Source organism: Acomys russatus, chromosome 26 (assembly GCF_903995435.1).
Source record: "Acomys russatus chromosome 26, mAcoRus1.1, whole genome shotgun sequence".
NCBI classification, from domain to species: Eukaryota; Metazoa; Chordata; class Mammalia; order Rodentia; family Muridae; genus Acomys; species Acomys russatus.
This window is the reverse complement of record NC_067162.1, coordinates 12,822,736-12,836,144: the sequence shown is the minus strand read 5'-3', so window position 1 is coordinate 12,836,144 and position 13,409 is coordinate 12,822,736. Positions and strand designations below refer to the sequence as shown.

At 47.1% G+C, this 13,409-nt stretch overlaps 1 protein-coding gene across 1 annotated transcript in view; it reads left to right on the top strand.

The window, feature by feature from the left end:
* The first annotated feature begins 3,455 nt into the window (after positions 1-3,455).
* Abcc12 (ATP binding cassette subfamily C member 12) overlaps positions 3,456-13,409 on the top strand; it is a 55,551-nt gene continuing 45,597 nt past the window's right edge. The window contains exons 1-6 of the mRNA XM_051169013.1: positions 3,456-3,631; positions 5,444-5,599; positions 6,784-6,931; positions 7,205-7,441; positions 9,211-9,384; positions 9,838-9,985. Of these exons, the coding sequence (XP_051024970.1) occupies positions 3,513-3,631; positions 5,444-5,599; positions 6,784-6,931; positions 7,205-7,441; positions 9,211-9,384; positions 9,838-9,985 (982 nt within the window). The 5' untranslated portion in view covers positions 3,456-3,512. The remainder of the gene's footprint in view (positions 3,632-5,443; positions 5,600-6,783; positions 6,932-7,204; positions 7,442-9,210; positions 9,385-9,837; positions 9,986-13,409) is intronic.

The window sequence follows — 13,409 nt, the reverse complement described above, 5'->3', positions numbered from 1 at the left end:
CTTTAGCTTTAAGTGGTAATGCGCCGTGTTTGTCAAGCCATTTTTTTTTTTTTTTAAATCTGCGCATGTTGAATATGGCAAACAGCTGCTACAAACATTCTTGGAGAGGCCATGAAGGCTTTCTTTTCTTTTCGTGAGATTCCATCCTCTGTGGGTAGTTTGCTTGTGTGTGTTTTATATTGCATGTCAGCTCTGACACCAAGAGGCATGAGAGAAGAAAGGTTAACAGAGCTGGGAGAGAATCTGAGAGGAGAGTAAAAGAGAACTTGCCAAATTTAGGATACTCTGTGACAACTGCTTAAGCAGTGAGACTGTGTCGTCTGCCGTACACATGCCTGGTTACTGGCTATGTCGATAAGATAATCTTGAACTTGCCCAGATAATGCCAACTTGACTTATAAATTATTGGCACAATTTACATCCTAACAAGCATAGATGTTTTTTACCTATGCCAAGACCTACAATTTTAGGCATTATAATATTGCCTATTTGAAGCCTCTGACATAGCTATTACTGTGCAACTTACAGACTGAGCATGTTTCCCCATGTGTTTTTTTTTTTTTTTTTTGGTTTTTCGAGACAGGGTTTCTCTGTGTAGCCTTGGCCATCCTGGACTCACTTTGTAGACCAGGCTGGCTTTGAACTCACAGCGATCCGCCCATGTGTTTTAAGAAGAGTTTGCTGTTGTTGTTTTCTTGTTTTGAGACAGGCTCTTACTATGTAGCACAGACTGACCTCAAACTCACTCCTGACTTGTCCTCTCAGTGGGGGCACTGCAGCTGCGTGCCACCACACCTGGCCTCGTGTGTCTGTCAATCATATAAGCCCCATCTTTGGTTTACCTTCCTGAGTATTCATTAAAGGTCCATTGAAATCTTTTTATAAATTGTATGTACCGATTCTTTACAGTTAAAGGCTCGTGTTTACATTGGCACATTGCTTCTCCTTTTCTTAACTTTTATCAAATGATGACTTCTGATTGACAAGTCTGTGATTTCAGCATGGTGGTCATAGTGAGACTTTAATTTTAAATTGGCTTTAAGAAACACTTCCCTCTCTGAAGGCCATTAATGTCTTTCTCTATATTTATGTCTTACCATTGGAGTTTTTCTTTCTAGCCACCTTGCCTATGTATTTTTTTTTTTTTTTTTTTAATCTCAGTGGTACTTTGGATTGACTCTAGGGCATGCTGGGTACAAGCTCCAGCACTGAGCGGCATCTCCTTTGTTGATGTTGTTACTTTTACTCTGAGGTAGGGTTGTGCTAAGTCAGGCAGGACTTGAATCTGTGATCCTTATACCCCAGCCTTCTGAGTAGCTGAGATTACAGGCACTGACCACCAAAACTAGCTATACTTTCATATTAAAGTGTGCCTGATATAGGCAGAATATCCCAGGATCTTGTTTTACTACTGTCTGAAAATCTCTGTTTTTAAGAATTGAAACTCTTAGTTCATGTTTATCTAATATAATTAGTGATACAACCTGTTTAAATCTATTGGCTTGCTTTTTGTATCCATTTATCATTTATACTTTTTTGTTTTGTTTTTTAATTTCTCCATTCTGAATTGCCAGCTTTTTAGTGTTTGTGTAATGGTCAATTTATTTACTGTTTAGTATCTCTCTTTCTGGTTTCTTAGCTTCACCACACCCTTACTTTGGAGTCTTTTTCTAGAGCTTATGCTATCCTGTGATTTGCAGTGTAACGGTGCCATTTTGTGCTCATTTCTTCTTTCTTCAAGGAGAGCATTTCTGTTTTAGACTTCTCAGATACCTGCCACTGTCGATCCCAACTGACACGTATGCGCCAGATATACCTACGTACGTACGTACAGGGTCGGGGCAAGGTGTTAAAGTACGGCTGTCAACGAGAAGCCATGAAGCCCACAGTCTGTTTAGGTAGAAAATTTCTCAGCAAATGAAAGCTGTGGTTTGAGCCCTTGCGTCTGAGCAAGAATTGGTCAAGTGAAGGAGGGACCAGATTACTTCAGGTGCACAGTAACCCGGCAGCAGGAGGAGGGATTGGAATTTTGCTCATGGGACATTTTTTTTTCTTTCTGGCTGGAATGGAGCAAGAAAGTGTTCATGTGGAGGGGGCAGGGCCCATATTTGCAAAAGGTTTAGCATCTTTGGAAATTTTTTATTTCTGACTGAATTAAGATTCTGGAGCTGTGTCTGTGGTGGTATTCTGCTCATTAATATTCATTAGCCGAGTGAAGAGATTTTGGGCAGACCTACTGCACAAAAGCACGTGCCTCTCCCATCGGATTTCATGTTGGTTTCTACTTGGAAAGATTTTTTCCTGTTTCAATAAAAGAGTTTTTGTTTTTAGTTTTTTTTTTGTTTTTTTTTTTTTTTTTTTTTTTTTTTTTTAGAGAAGAAAAGGGCATATAATTTCAGAGGCATGCCTCTTGTCATATAGGACAAATTAAAATTTCCAAAGTTCCTGGGTCTGGGAAACTGTGCCACTCACTCTCAGAGTAAGGAAGTTGTTCCCTTTTCCTAGCCTCGGCTTCCTCTTTGAGGTAGCACAGAGTTTATCTGAGGGACACCTCCAGCCTGGGCCCTCCCATGGTTTATCAGTCATTCACCGGTCACTAACACCCTCATGAGAATTTCTTCCTAACCATGAGAACTTCCAAGGAGAACTCACAGGAAACTGAGCACTGTGTGTATGTAACGGTATGGATTTGGCCTCTGCTTAAGAGGGACAGAGACCAGGTCAACACAGGTTGGCAATAAAGGGGCATTTATTTCTTATATCTGGGGAGAGAAGGATGCTGTGGGAACTTCAGAACAAGTACAGAGCTAGGGCTCAGGAAAAGGCTAGACCTTAAAGTATGGAGAGCCTGCTGTGGGGTCCCCACAAATGGGATGGCTGCTCTGTAGGCCAAGCAGACACAGAACACGTTCTCTCCACCTGGGTTATGGGGTTTTACTGGAGGCGTTGGCCCCAGAATCAATGGGAACACAGACTTGTCCCGATGTGGCTGGTCCTGAGGGGTGGGTGGCCTTGTTGAAGTTCTCATTGCCTACGGGGTATCCAGGTGGAGGGGACACGGATGCACATGCTCCTGGAAGGATCTGAACAAATAAAGTTGTAGATATATGACGGAATTCTCCCACACCCAGAAAGCAAACCTGGTTTTCCTGAGGCTGTCTTGCTGGGTTGAGAAGCAGTCTCGTCCATGGGTTGACCCTTAGTGAAATCTCTCAGGAGGATTTGTGGCTCCTCGCCAACTCAGGAACAGAAGAGGAACGAGATATGATTACTCAAAGGTGGGGGCGGGGGGTTGTCTCACAATATAGGTTAAAGGATGTTGGTGACGTCTGGCCATAGTCTTTCTGAGTTGCTGATGCTAAAAACCAGGTCTGAGGGCTCAAAGCAAGTGAAGGGGACTGGTGGCAACAGTGGCTTTTGGCTCTGCTCCCAGTGTCCTCCTTTCTCAGTGAGCCACCTTCATCTTGGTTTTGCAGAGTGAAAGTGTCCCGAAGCTCCAGAACAGCATCAGGATGGTGGGTGAAGGTCCATACCTTATCTCAGACCTGGACCAGAGAGGCCATCGGAGATCCTTTACCGAGAGATATGACCCCAGCCTGAAAACCATGATCCCAGTGCGGCCCAGTGCAAGGTGAGCCAGGAGGAGGACTGAAGTGGGCCGGGCAGGGCTCCCAGGGATGGTTCACAGTCTCTGCTCTCCATACGGGCACTCCATATGTCTGTCCTTTTACACCATCCACTCCTTTATGGACCACTAGCTTCTTGGCTCCTCACACAGTAGGTGAGGCAACAGCTTATGTTACAGGAGCCTTTCCTGTGCTTGGGCTGCTCATGACAATTATACATGCTTTATTCAGGTTTTTTGTTTGGTTTTGGCTGTTGGTTTTGTTTTGAGACAGAGTCTGGCACTGTAGGCCAGAGTGGCCTGGAACTCAAGTTCTTCCTGCCTCAGTCACCCAGGTGCTACAATGACAGGTGTGTCATCACATCCGGCTTCTTTATCCTTCACAATCACTCGAGAGGTTCTGTCACCATCTTTAGCTGATGGGGAGGCACTTAGGGAAAGGTCTAGTCACTGGCCCGCAGTTCAGCAGGCAGCCTTTGTTTTTTTTTTTTTTTAACAAACCTCTTCAGCATATATGAACTGACACTAATGACTTTTTTTTTTTTTTAAATGGGTAACGCATAAATAAAGCAACCTAGGCTTTGGGTGGTTCATCTGGTCTTGACCGGTTTACTCAGGCATCTGCTGTGGATGGTGCATGTGCTTCAGAGGGTTAGCCAACAGTTGACTGGGACAACAGTGACAACTGGGCCATGTGCTCCTTGGGCCCGCAGCAGGCTTCCAGGAGAATGGGAGGTGGCACACAGGCCATGTTGAGACTTATACTCACACCAGCACACTACTTCTGCTGCACGCTGTCCACCAGAGTTAGCTGCAGGGCATCCCAGATTCTGCACGAAGGACACAGACTCCACCTTTTCCTGGCGTGAGCTGCAAGACCACACCCAAGGGGCCGGGATACAAAGCTAGAGAGCGGGTCAGTTTTAGACTCCAGGATAGTGTTTCAGACAGCCTGGCTCCCAAGTACCTACACTCAGCAGTTCAGTATATTTATTATTTTATATAGCATTGATCACGACACCAGAAAAATGCTCTTTTCTGAGTAACAAGAAAGTCAAGTGGCATCTCTGGGGGCTTATAGCATATCTCAAATTTTATTTTATTTATTTTTTTATTTTTGACAATTTCTCTGTCTCAGTCTCTCTCACACACACTCATCTGGGCCATATCCACTCTACATAGTTTTTAGGATGTAATTACCAAGCCCTTGCTACCAACATGACATCCCTGAACATGAAGCTGGAGAGGTATACAGATGTTCCTCACTCTTTGGCATTCCCACCACCATGATGGTAAATTAATGTGAGGGACTCCTGAGGGGACAGAAACAATGATGCAAATGCCCCCTTCACCAGTATGTTTGTTAAAAATCGGGACAATCAGTGTGAACCCCATGTAGGCTAACACACAAACTCATGCAACACTCTGTGTTTTTTGAAATATAGCGTTTTTTGAAATATAGCATTTTTTGAAATAAAAGGAATTTTAAAATTATAACCAGAAATAGTAAAATAATTAGGACGTGCTAAGTTTTGGATAGGATTGCCTCTGATTGAAGGATAATGTGTTAGATGTGTGTTACTCAGTTTCGAATATTGGCTGTGTTTAACAGCTGACTGACCTGTGTATTTTCTGAACACTCACCATCTGCCTTCCCGAGCTGGGGTAAGCTGGATCAAGAGCTACCCAAAGGGCTAATGAATGCAAGTCTGAAGTTCTGCACATGGCTGCAACTATAACTGTGATTGCAAACTCAAGCCAGGGGGTCAGGGCAGCGGGCCCCAACATCCAGGAACCCGAGAATATAATTTGCTCTAGGTTGGCGCCCAACCCGGTGGATGACGCGGGGCTGCTGAACTTTGCCACGTTTTCCTGGCTCACGCCTGTGATGATTCAAAGTTACAAGCACACGCTGACTGTGGACACTCTGCCCCCGCTATCACCGTATGACTCCTCTGACATCAACGCCAAGAGGTACCAGGGTCACCAAGGGGGTGACACTGTAAGCAAGGAGTCCCGAGAGTCCTTTTGCTTGCTTCAGCTTCCCCTGTGGAAACTACAGTCTATGGGAACTGCTGACTCTTGTCAGTGGCCGTTCACTGAGATGTCGGTTGAAATGCCTGCATTTCTTGGGCAGGTCTCTGAGGGGAGGTAATGACTGGATAGAAAGAACACAGGGGGCTAGAGTGTGAGGCTGGGGGTGGCAGTAGCAGCACTGTGCATAGGTAGTTGGGGTCTTGGTTTACTCTATGCTGTTTGGGCCCCACCTGTGCTGCCGCATGAAGCCCTAGGCATCTTCTTTTTTTTTAAATATAAAAATGTACCATTGGCTCCAGCTGATTGATTCAGTTTTGTAATGTTTAAGCAGCAGAACTATTTCCCACTATGCTTCTGTTCCCCTACAAGAGAGAGAGGTAGATGCCATTAATGTGTTGGTGACACTACCCCTGAGGCAACAACCATAAGCTGTGCCATTGTTTGCAGAAAAATGCCTCATCTGCTTTCCCACTCACAGGCCATGGTTTTGTTGTTGTTGTTGTTGTTGTTGTTATTGTTGTGAGACAGGCTCTTACTGTGTAGTCTTGGCTGGCCTAGGACTCACTATGTAGACCAGGCTGGCTTAGAACTTAGGGAGATTAACCTGCCTCTGCCACCCCCAAGTTGAGGCGAAATCTTGCCATATAGCCTCATCTGGTTTAAAACTTGAAATTCTCCTGCCTCAGCCTCCAAAGGGCTTGGATTATAGGCATGTGCCACCGGACCTCGGTAAGAGGACAGGCCGTTTCCCCCCAAGGAGGACTTTTAACCCTGCACGGTTCCTGTCTGCTTATGATTCTGGATAGTGTAGCCAGAGGCTGGGGAGGCAAGAACTCGGGAGGTGCCTAGTGCAGATATTATCAACAGCTCTGGCTGGGAACCACCCACTTCCCCTCCTCTATTTTCCTCCTTTCCCCCCTCCCCCCGTTCCCCCCACCCCCCACCTCCCATCCACCCCCTCCAAGAAGAAAGAGAATGAATGTTGCTTGCCTAAACGCTCCACTTACCCGGACAAGGGCAGTGTCACGCACCTTTGGAAGAGTTTGCCCACCAAAACAGTTCCAGATGATAGATGACACCGACTGTCTGTCCTTTTCCACCTTCCCTCTCTTTCATTGCAGATTTCAAATCCTTTGGGAGGAAGAAATCAAAAGGGTGGGGCCTGAGCGGGCCTCTCTGGGCCGCGTGGTCTGGAAATTCCAGAGGACCCGTGTTCTGATGGATGTTGTAGCCAATATCTTATGCATCATCATGGCAGCCTTAGGGCCGGTGAGTGGGGCTGGCTCTTCCCAAGCGCCTCCTAGGCAAACTGTGTCGCTAGGCACTTTGTCTACGAGCTTGTGGTTTTTACTGCGTTGTCCTTATCTCTGCATTCCTTGGGGACGAGCTTCCTTCCGTAAAGCCAATCTTTGTCAAGCACAGCCGCCACGGCTGGCATTAACAGAACAGTCTGCCTGTAAAGTCAGCTTGGTGTTACTGGAGGCCTCCTGCGTGGCGCTCCACCCAGCGGCCCTCCCTCCTCTCCGCCGCACTATTTTACAGACCGTTCTCATTCACCAAATCCTCCAGCACATCACCAGCATCTCCGCCGGACATGTCGGGATTGGCATCTGCCTGTGTCTTGCGCTTTTTGCAACCGAGTTTACCAAAGTCCTCTTTTGGGCCCTTGCCTGGGCCATAAATTACCGCACGGCGATCCGGTTGAAGGTAGCCCTCTCCACGCTAGTTTTTGAAAACCTGCTGTCCTTCAAGACATTGACTCACATCTCTGCAGGCGAGGTAAGCGGGCCTGGAAGGAGTGTACCCTTAAAAAGCTGGTCCCCGTTTCTGTGACTGTGTGGCTGTGGGCTGTGCTTCCTAGAGGGAGTGCCAGCCTCCTCGTTTGTTCATATCCTGCCCATCAATGCTTAGCTCCCTGTTCAGTGAGGTGATGGAGTCTCAAAAACAGGAAGTCAGGCGGAGGAGGGCTCACATTGGTACTCCAGAATTTGAAAAGCTGGCACAGGAGCTGAGGGTGGCATAATTCAATCCCTTTGATTACCAGTGAGGACAATAAAACAGTATAGAGCACTTTATAGGTAAAAATGACAGAAAAACAGAGTATAGTGCATGCCTGTAATTCCAGTGCTCAGGAGGTGGAGGAAGAAACATTGGGAAAATTGAGGCTAGCCTGGGCTACATAGTGAGAACTTGTTCCCTTCTGGAAAAACAATTCCAATTGTGTAAGATTCGGTAGAATACAACCATATACATTGCACTTCAGAGTTGACATTTTCTTAAACCCTTAATCTTTAGTAATAAAATCTTTGCTGCTTATTCAAACAGACAGACAAAACCTCCCTAGCCAAGGAAATCCCACATGGTATTTGGTGAAAGGACTTGTTTCTCTTTCCCAGTTGCTCCTTCAACTGTACTCAAATCACATTATGTCAATTATGAATAGATTGTGCACGGCGTGAAACAAAGGCTGGGGACAGAGCGCAGTTAGTAGAGGGCTTGCCTGGCCTGCACAGAGCCCTGGGTTCCATCCCCAGCACCGCAGGAGCCAGCTGTGGTGGTTCACGCCTGCAGTTCCAGCAGTTAGGGTGCAGAGGCAGGAGGATCAGAAATTCTAGGTCATCTTTTGGCCTCACTGCAGATCTGAGGTCAGCCGGCATACACAAGACGCTGTCCTCTTAAAAAAAAAAAAAAAAAAAAAAAGCAAAGTTAAAGAATTTACCTCAGTTTATCTAAAAGGAGTTTGGAAGCTGGCAGTTCAGCGTTTGGGGGAGGGTGGCTTTGAGAGCCTTCCATTCCTTCATCCTTTCCCTAGCATACACTTCTCCTCATGACTCAGGATGGTCGCAAGAAAGTTAGTAAGAAGGAGAGAAAACCAGAAATAATGTGTGTTCCTAGAGTTGGGCTCAGCTCTCTTTAGATATTTTCCCCACACCTCGTTCTGTACTTTGGCTTATATGTCACTTTCAGTCACAGAGACATGGCCACACTCTTTGCACAATGGAGGCTGATAACTCTCTCCTCCTCCTCTCTCTCCTTCCTCCTCTCCTCCCCTTTTCCCCCTCCTCCCCTCCTTCTTCTTCCCTTCCCCCCCCCCCCTCCTCCTCTTCCTCTCCCTCCTCCTCTTCCTCCTTTTCTACCTCCCCCCCCCCCCCCCCCCGCTCTTCTTTCTTCAGCTCTCTTCCTTTCCTTCTTTCATGATTTGGGGACAGGATCTCACAGTGGCACCCAAGCTGGCCCGGAACTCAAGATCTTCAGGTTGCATCCTCCCAGGTGCTGGGGTCACAGGCGTGTCCCGCCATGCCCATCAGAGGAGTAGTCTCTTAGCTGGGTATGTTGCTGCCTTGGTTAAGACAGAACGCTGCAAATAAAGACACAAACTGCTAGCAAAACACACCAATTGTCTTTGCGGCTCTTGTCTCTGGGATCTTCAGTTCTAAGACATTAGCCCTGCTACGTCATGCCACAGATCCCTTGATGTGCCCCACCTCCTGCCAACCAGAAAGCTTTGGGAAGGCTCCCAAACCTGAACCTATGTGCTTTCTTTCCAGGTACTCAATATACTATCAAGTGATAGCTATTCCTTGTTTGAGGCTGCCTTGTTTTGTCCCTTGCCAGCCACCATCCCGATCCTAATGGTCGTTTGTGCGGTGTACGCCTTTTTCATTCTGGGGTCCACAGCTCTTGTCGGGATATGTGTGTATATCATATTCATCCCCGTCCAGGTAAGCCAGGGGCTGTGCAGTGGCAAATGTTGGGCATTGCGATTGGCACACGCGCGTTCTCTGGGCCGAGTGGAGGCCTTCATTCCCGGGGCTTGCACCCAAAAGCCCGTACCTCTCTTTATGAACACAGCTGTTCTATCATCAGTTGACTCAGCGCCATTTTCTAAGGACACGAATTTGAGCACCCTAGGGGAGGAGGGATGCTTGTGCAGTCTGCCAACGTTCCTACTTCGCTGCCCTGCATCTTGGCACGCCATCATATCACCTGACAGATTCCCAGTGGTTTCCTCCGGGCCAAGTCAGCTGCCACAGTGCAGAGGAAGGACCCAGGACCTCAGCCAAGTTCCCTTAGAGCTTTGCTTGGCACTTAGGTTCCCATCCCTGGGTTTTTAGGCCAAGCGCAATTCAGTAATTATCCCTGAACGTGGGCGCCTGCTTGTACCTCGATTTCAGATATTTATGGCCAAACTCAATTCAGCTTTTCGAAGATCAGCAATTTCAGTGACAGACAAGCGAGTTCAGACAATGAATGAGTTTTTGACCTGCATCAAGCTGATTAAAATGTACGCCTGGGAGAAATCTTTTATAAACACCATTCACGGTAAGATGAGCAGCTGCTTTGCTACTTACGTGGGTAGAATGGGCTCCTTTAATGGGCCCTTCAAGTTCTGCGGGGCCAGGCATAGTGGCGGGGGCGGGGTGGGGTGCAGAGTGGGGGCCTCCTAAGGTGCTCTGTAGGTCAAAAATATTTTCTAAGGATTGTAGCGATTTTGTAATAGACTGAGGCATATGTTCTAATGAACCTGAGGGTGAGCAGCATATGGCTTCTCCTTTTCTGGGGCACAGGGAGCCTGGCGCTGGCCAGTTACCCTTTACAAAAATAATCCACAAACATATTGGAGCTGTAAAAAAGCTGTGTCAGGCTGTTTCCTTGACTTAGAAGATGCTTGCGCGCGCGTGTGTGTACACTCCTTCAATGATGAGCCTCCAGCAGCTCAGTAAGACTTCTTTAAGAATATGGCAATAGGACTGGAGAGATGCCTTAGAGGTTAAAAGCACTGTCTGTTCTTCCAAAGGTCCTGAGTTCAAATCCCAGTAACCACATGGTGGCTTATAACCATCTACAATGAGATCTGGTGCCCTCTTTTGGTGTGCAGGCTCACATGCAGGCAGAATACTGTAAAAAAAAATTAGTAAATAAATCTTTAAAAAAAAAGAATATAGAAATATTTTCTTCACACTCGGAACTTAATTCAACATCATTTCATTTCATTATGACTCCATGGGACTTAATTCAGCATAACCCAATTCACTGTAGCACAAGTCAGTTTGGCTCAATGACGGTTGATCAAATTCCTACTGTTTGCAGACTGTGGGAGCCACACAAATGGCTCGGAAATGGCTTCCAATGTAAAGGTTAGGGAGGACAGTAGCTCTAAGCTCAGAAGCAGCCCTGTGTTTGTTGGCTCCAGACATCAAGAACCCATCTACTTCTCTCTCCGTTGCACTGTGACTCTGGCCCAAGCCAGTCTTCTCTCCGAGATGATGCCTATGCCGAAGCAGGAGCAGGCAGCCTCTTGCCCTGCCCCCCAGCAGCCACCCATCTTGCCTACCTCTCTCCCCCGCAGAAGCCCAAAGTACCCCTCTCCCCTGCCAGAAATCCCTCAGTGGTTTCTTGACTCACCTAGATTATTCAAATTTAGATCTTTCTAGTGAAACCCAAACTCCCTCATTTGGCTCAGTAGCTCTGGCCTCTGGTGACCTCATTTTCCTGTAGCCCTTGGCGGCTGTTCTCCAGCGTGAGGCTCTACTTTGTTCCTTTCGGGAGCGACATCATCCTAGGCTTCTTCGTGCTCCAGGCGCCCTGTGCTGCCCTTTCCTCTGTTCCATGTTCATTTCGACTCTGTGTTGACCTTGGGTCTCCTCCCAGTTACTGACTTCCGGGGGCCACCTGGCTGGTGCTCCAAACATGTTCACACCCCATCAGTGGCTCCTTATCACTTATTTCTTTCTGATCACCCAACACAATTTGAAATTATCTTACTCAGTTTTTATTATTATTGTTGCAGGCTTGTTTTTTTTTTTTTTTTTTTTTTTTTTTTTTTTTTTTTTTTTTTTTTTATAATGGTGTTTTAGGCTAGCCTCACACTAGCTGTGGAGCTCATGCTGGCCTCCAAGCCAAGATCCTTTTGTCTTAGCCTCCCAAGTGAAGTGGTGGATTGAAGGCATTTATTTCTACCTCTCCTTATTACCTATCTTCCTCACTGGGAGAGGGCTGGGACCCTGCTTACCCTGTGTCCTCAGCTCCAGGCACAGCAACTGTCATATATTAAACACCAAACTATACTCCCGAATGACTGGACATATTACTGACATTTCTGTAAGGTAAAGTTGTGAGAGTACCACAGAGGACCTGAGAGAAGCCCAGGAGTGAGGGCTTAAGGGGAAGACTCCCTGGTAGAAGCGAAGGTATGGACACTCTGGGTTCTTGAGGTGGAAGGCATGTGGACAGCATAGGCCTGGATCCAACACTTAAAGTGACAACAATTCCTGCAGAGCATGTCCTGTTCTGTTCAGAGGGCACTGTACTGACTTCTTGTCACAGTAGTTAGAAGAATGTGGTACCTAGTGAGGTAAGAACACTGCACTGCCACAGTGCTGATGTAAAAGTGCCTTTGCACAAGAGGCTGGGGTTAGGTTTATGCCTATAAACATCCAAGGGAGCAGTGCAGAGTCCTGGGCATTTTGCAGACTTATGAAGAGGAGGCATTCTCTTAAGGTTTTGTATCTGTTCCTGGGATACATGGCAGGGGCCCCACTTTGCCTGTCTCTAGGCTACCATATGCACCCGTGGCTCAGAGGTGTTTACAAATGCTCCTTTCAACGTCTTCCCTGCATCTAGAGTTAGGGAGCTAGCATATAAAAGTTCCACCATGGAGTCTGGGCAGTTGAAGGTCCAGTCACGTGAGGCTCCCTGCGCCAGGTGGGCCTTTCTGTTTTGCTATGCTCCACATTCTTGGTCTGGTCTTCGCTGTGCTCGCTCCTGTCATGGACAGTCTTTGTCTGACCCCTGTAGGCATCTGGTTTAGGACTCTAAAATATTAGAGTATCCCTCCAGGGAGGGACCCTGGAGACCACCAACTTGCGGGAGTGCTGAGATCCTAGTGCTGTTGGCTTTGTTTCTTGGGGTTTTGATATTTTTCACCTTTCCCTCATTTGGTGGGTGGGGGTGGGGGCAGGATCAGGCAGAAATAGTTCATGTCTTTTCATTTGTATTAATTAGTAACTATTTTATTGCTGTGAACAGAGATTCTGACCAAGGCAACTCTTGGGAGACATAGTTTAGTTGGAAACTAGCTTGCAGTTTCGAAGGGCTAGTCCATGATTGCCGTGGCAGGGAGCATGGTGGTGGCAGGCAGGTGTGGTGCTGGAGCAGTTGCTGAGGGTTTACATCTTGGTCTTCAGGCAGCGGGGAGGGGGATGGGCAAGACTGGGCCTGCCGTGGGCTTTTGAAACCTTAAAGCCCGCCCCCAGTGACACACCTTCTCCAATAAGGACACATCTGCTCCAACAAGGCCACACCTCCTAGTCCTTCTCAAACAGTTCCACTAACTAGGGACCAAGCATTCAAACTTATGAGCCTGTGGGGGCCATTCTTATTCCTGCCAGCACATCTTCCTTTCTCTCTCTCTTTCTCTCTCTCTCTCTCTCTCTGTGTATGTGTGGTGTGTAGTAGGTATACATGCTTGTATATGTACAGGTGCATGAGTGTGGAGGCCTGAAGCTCACATTTGGCGGTGCCTTCCTTGACCACTCTTCACCATGTCCATTGAGGCAGGCTCTGTCACTGAACCTGGAACTTGCTGGTTCTGGCTGGTCTAGCTAAACCAGCTTGCTTGCCCCCAGAGATTTCCTGTTCTGCCTTCTGAGTGCTGGGATTACAGTCAGTGACCCTTCCTGCCCAGCTTTTATGTGGGTCTTGGGGGACCAAATTCTGGTAGTTTACACTTGTGTAGAAAACATTT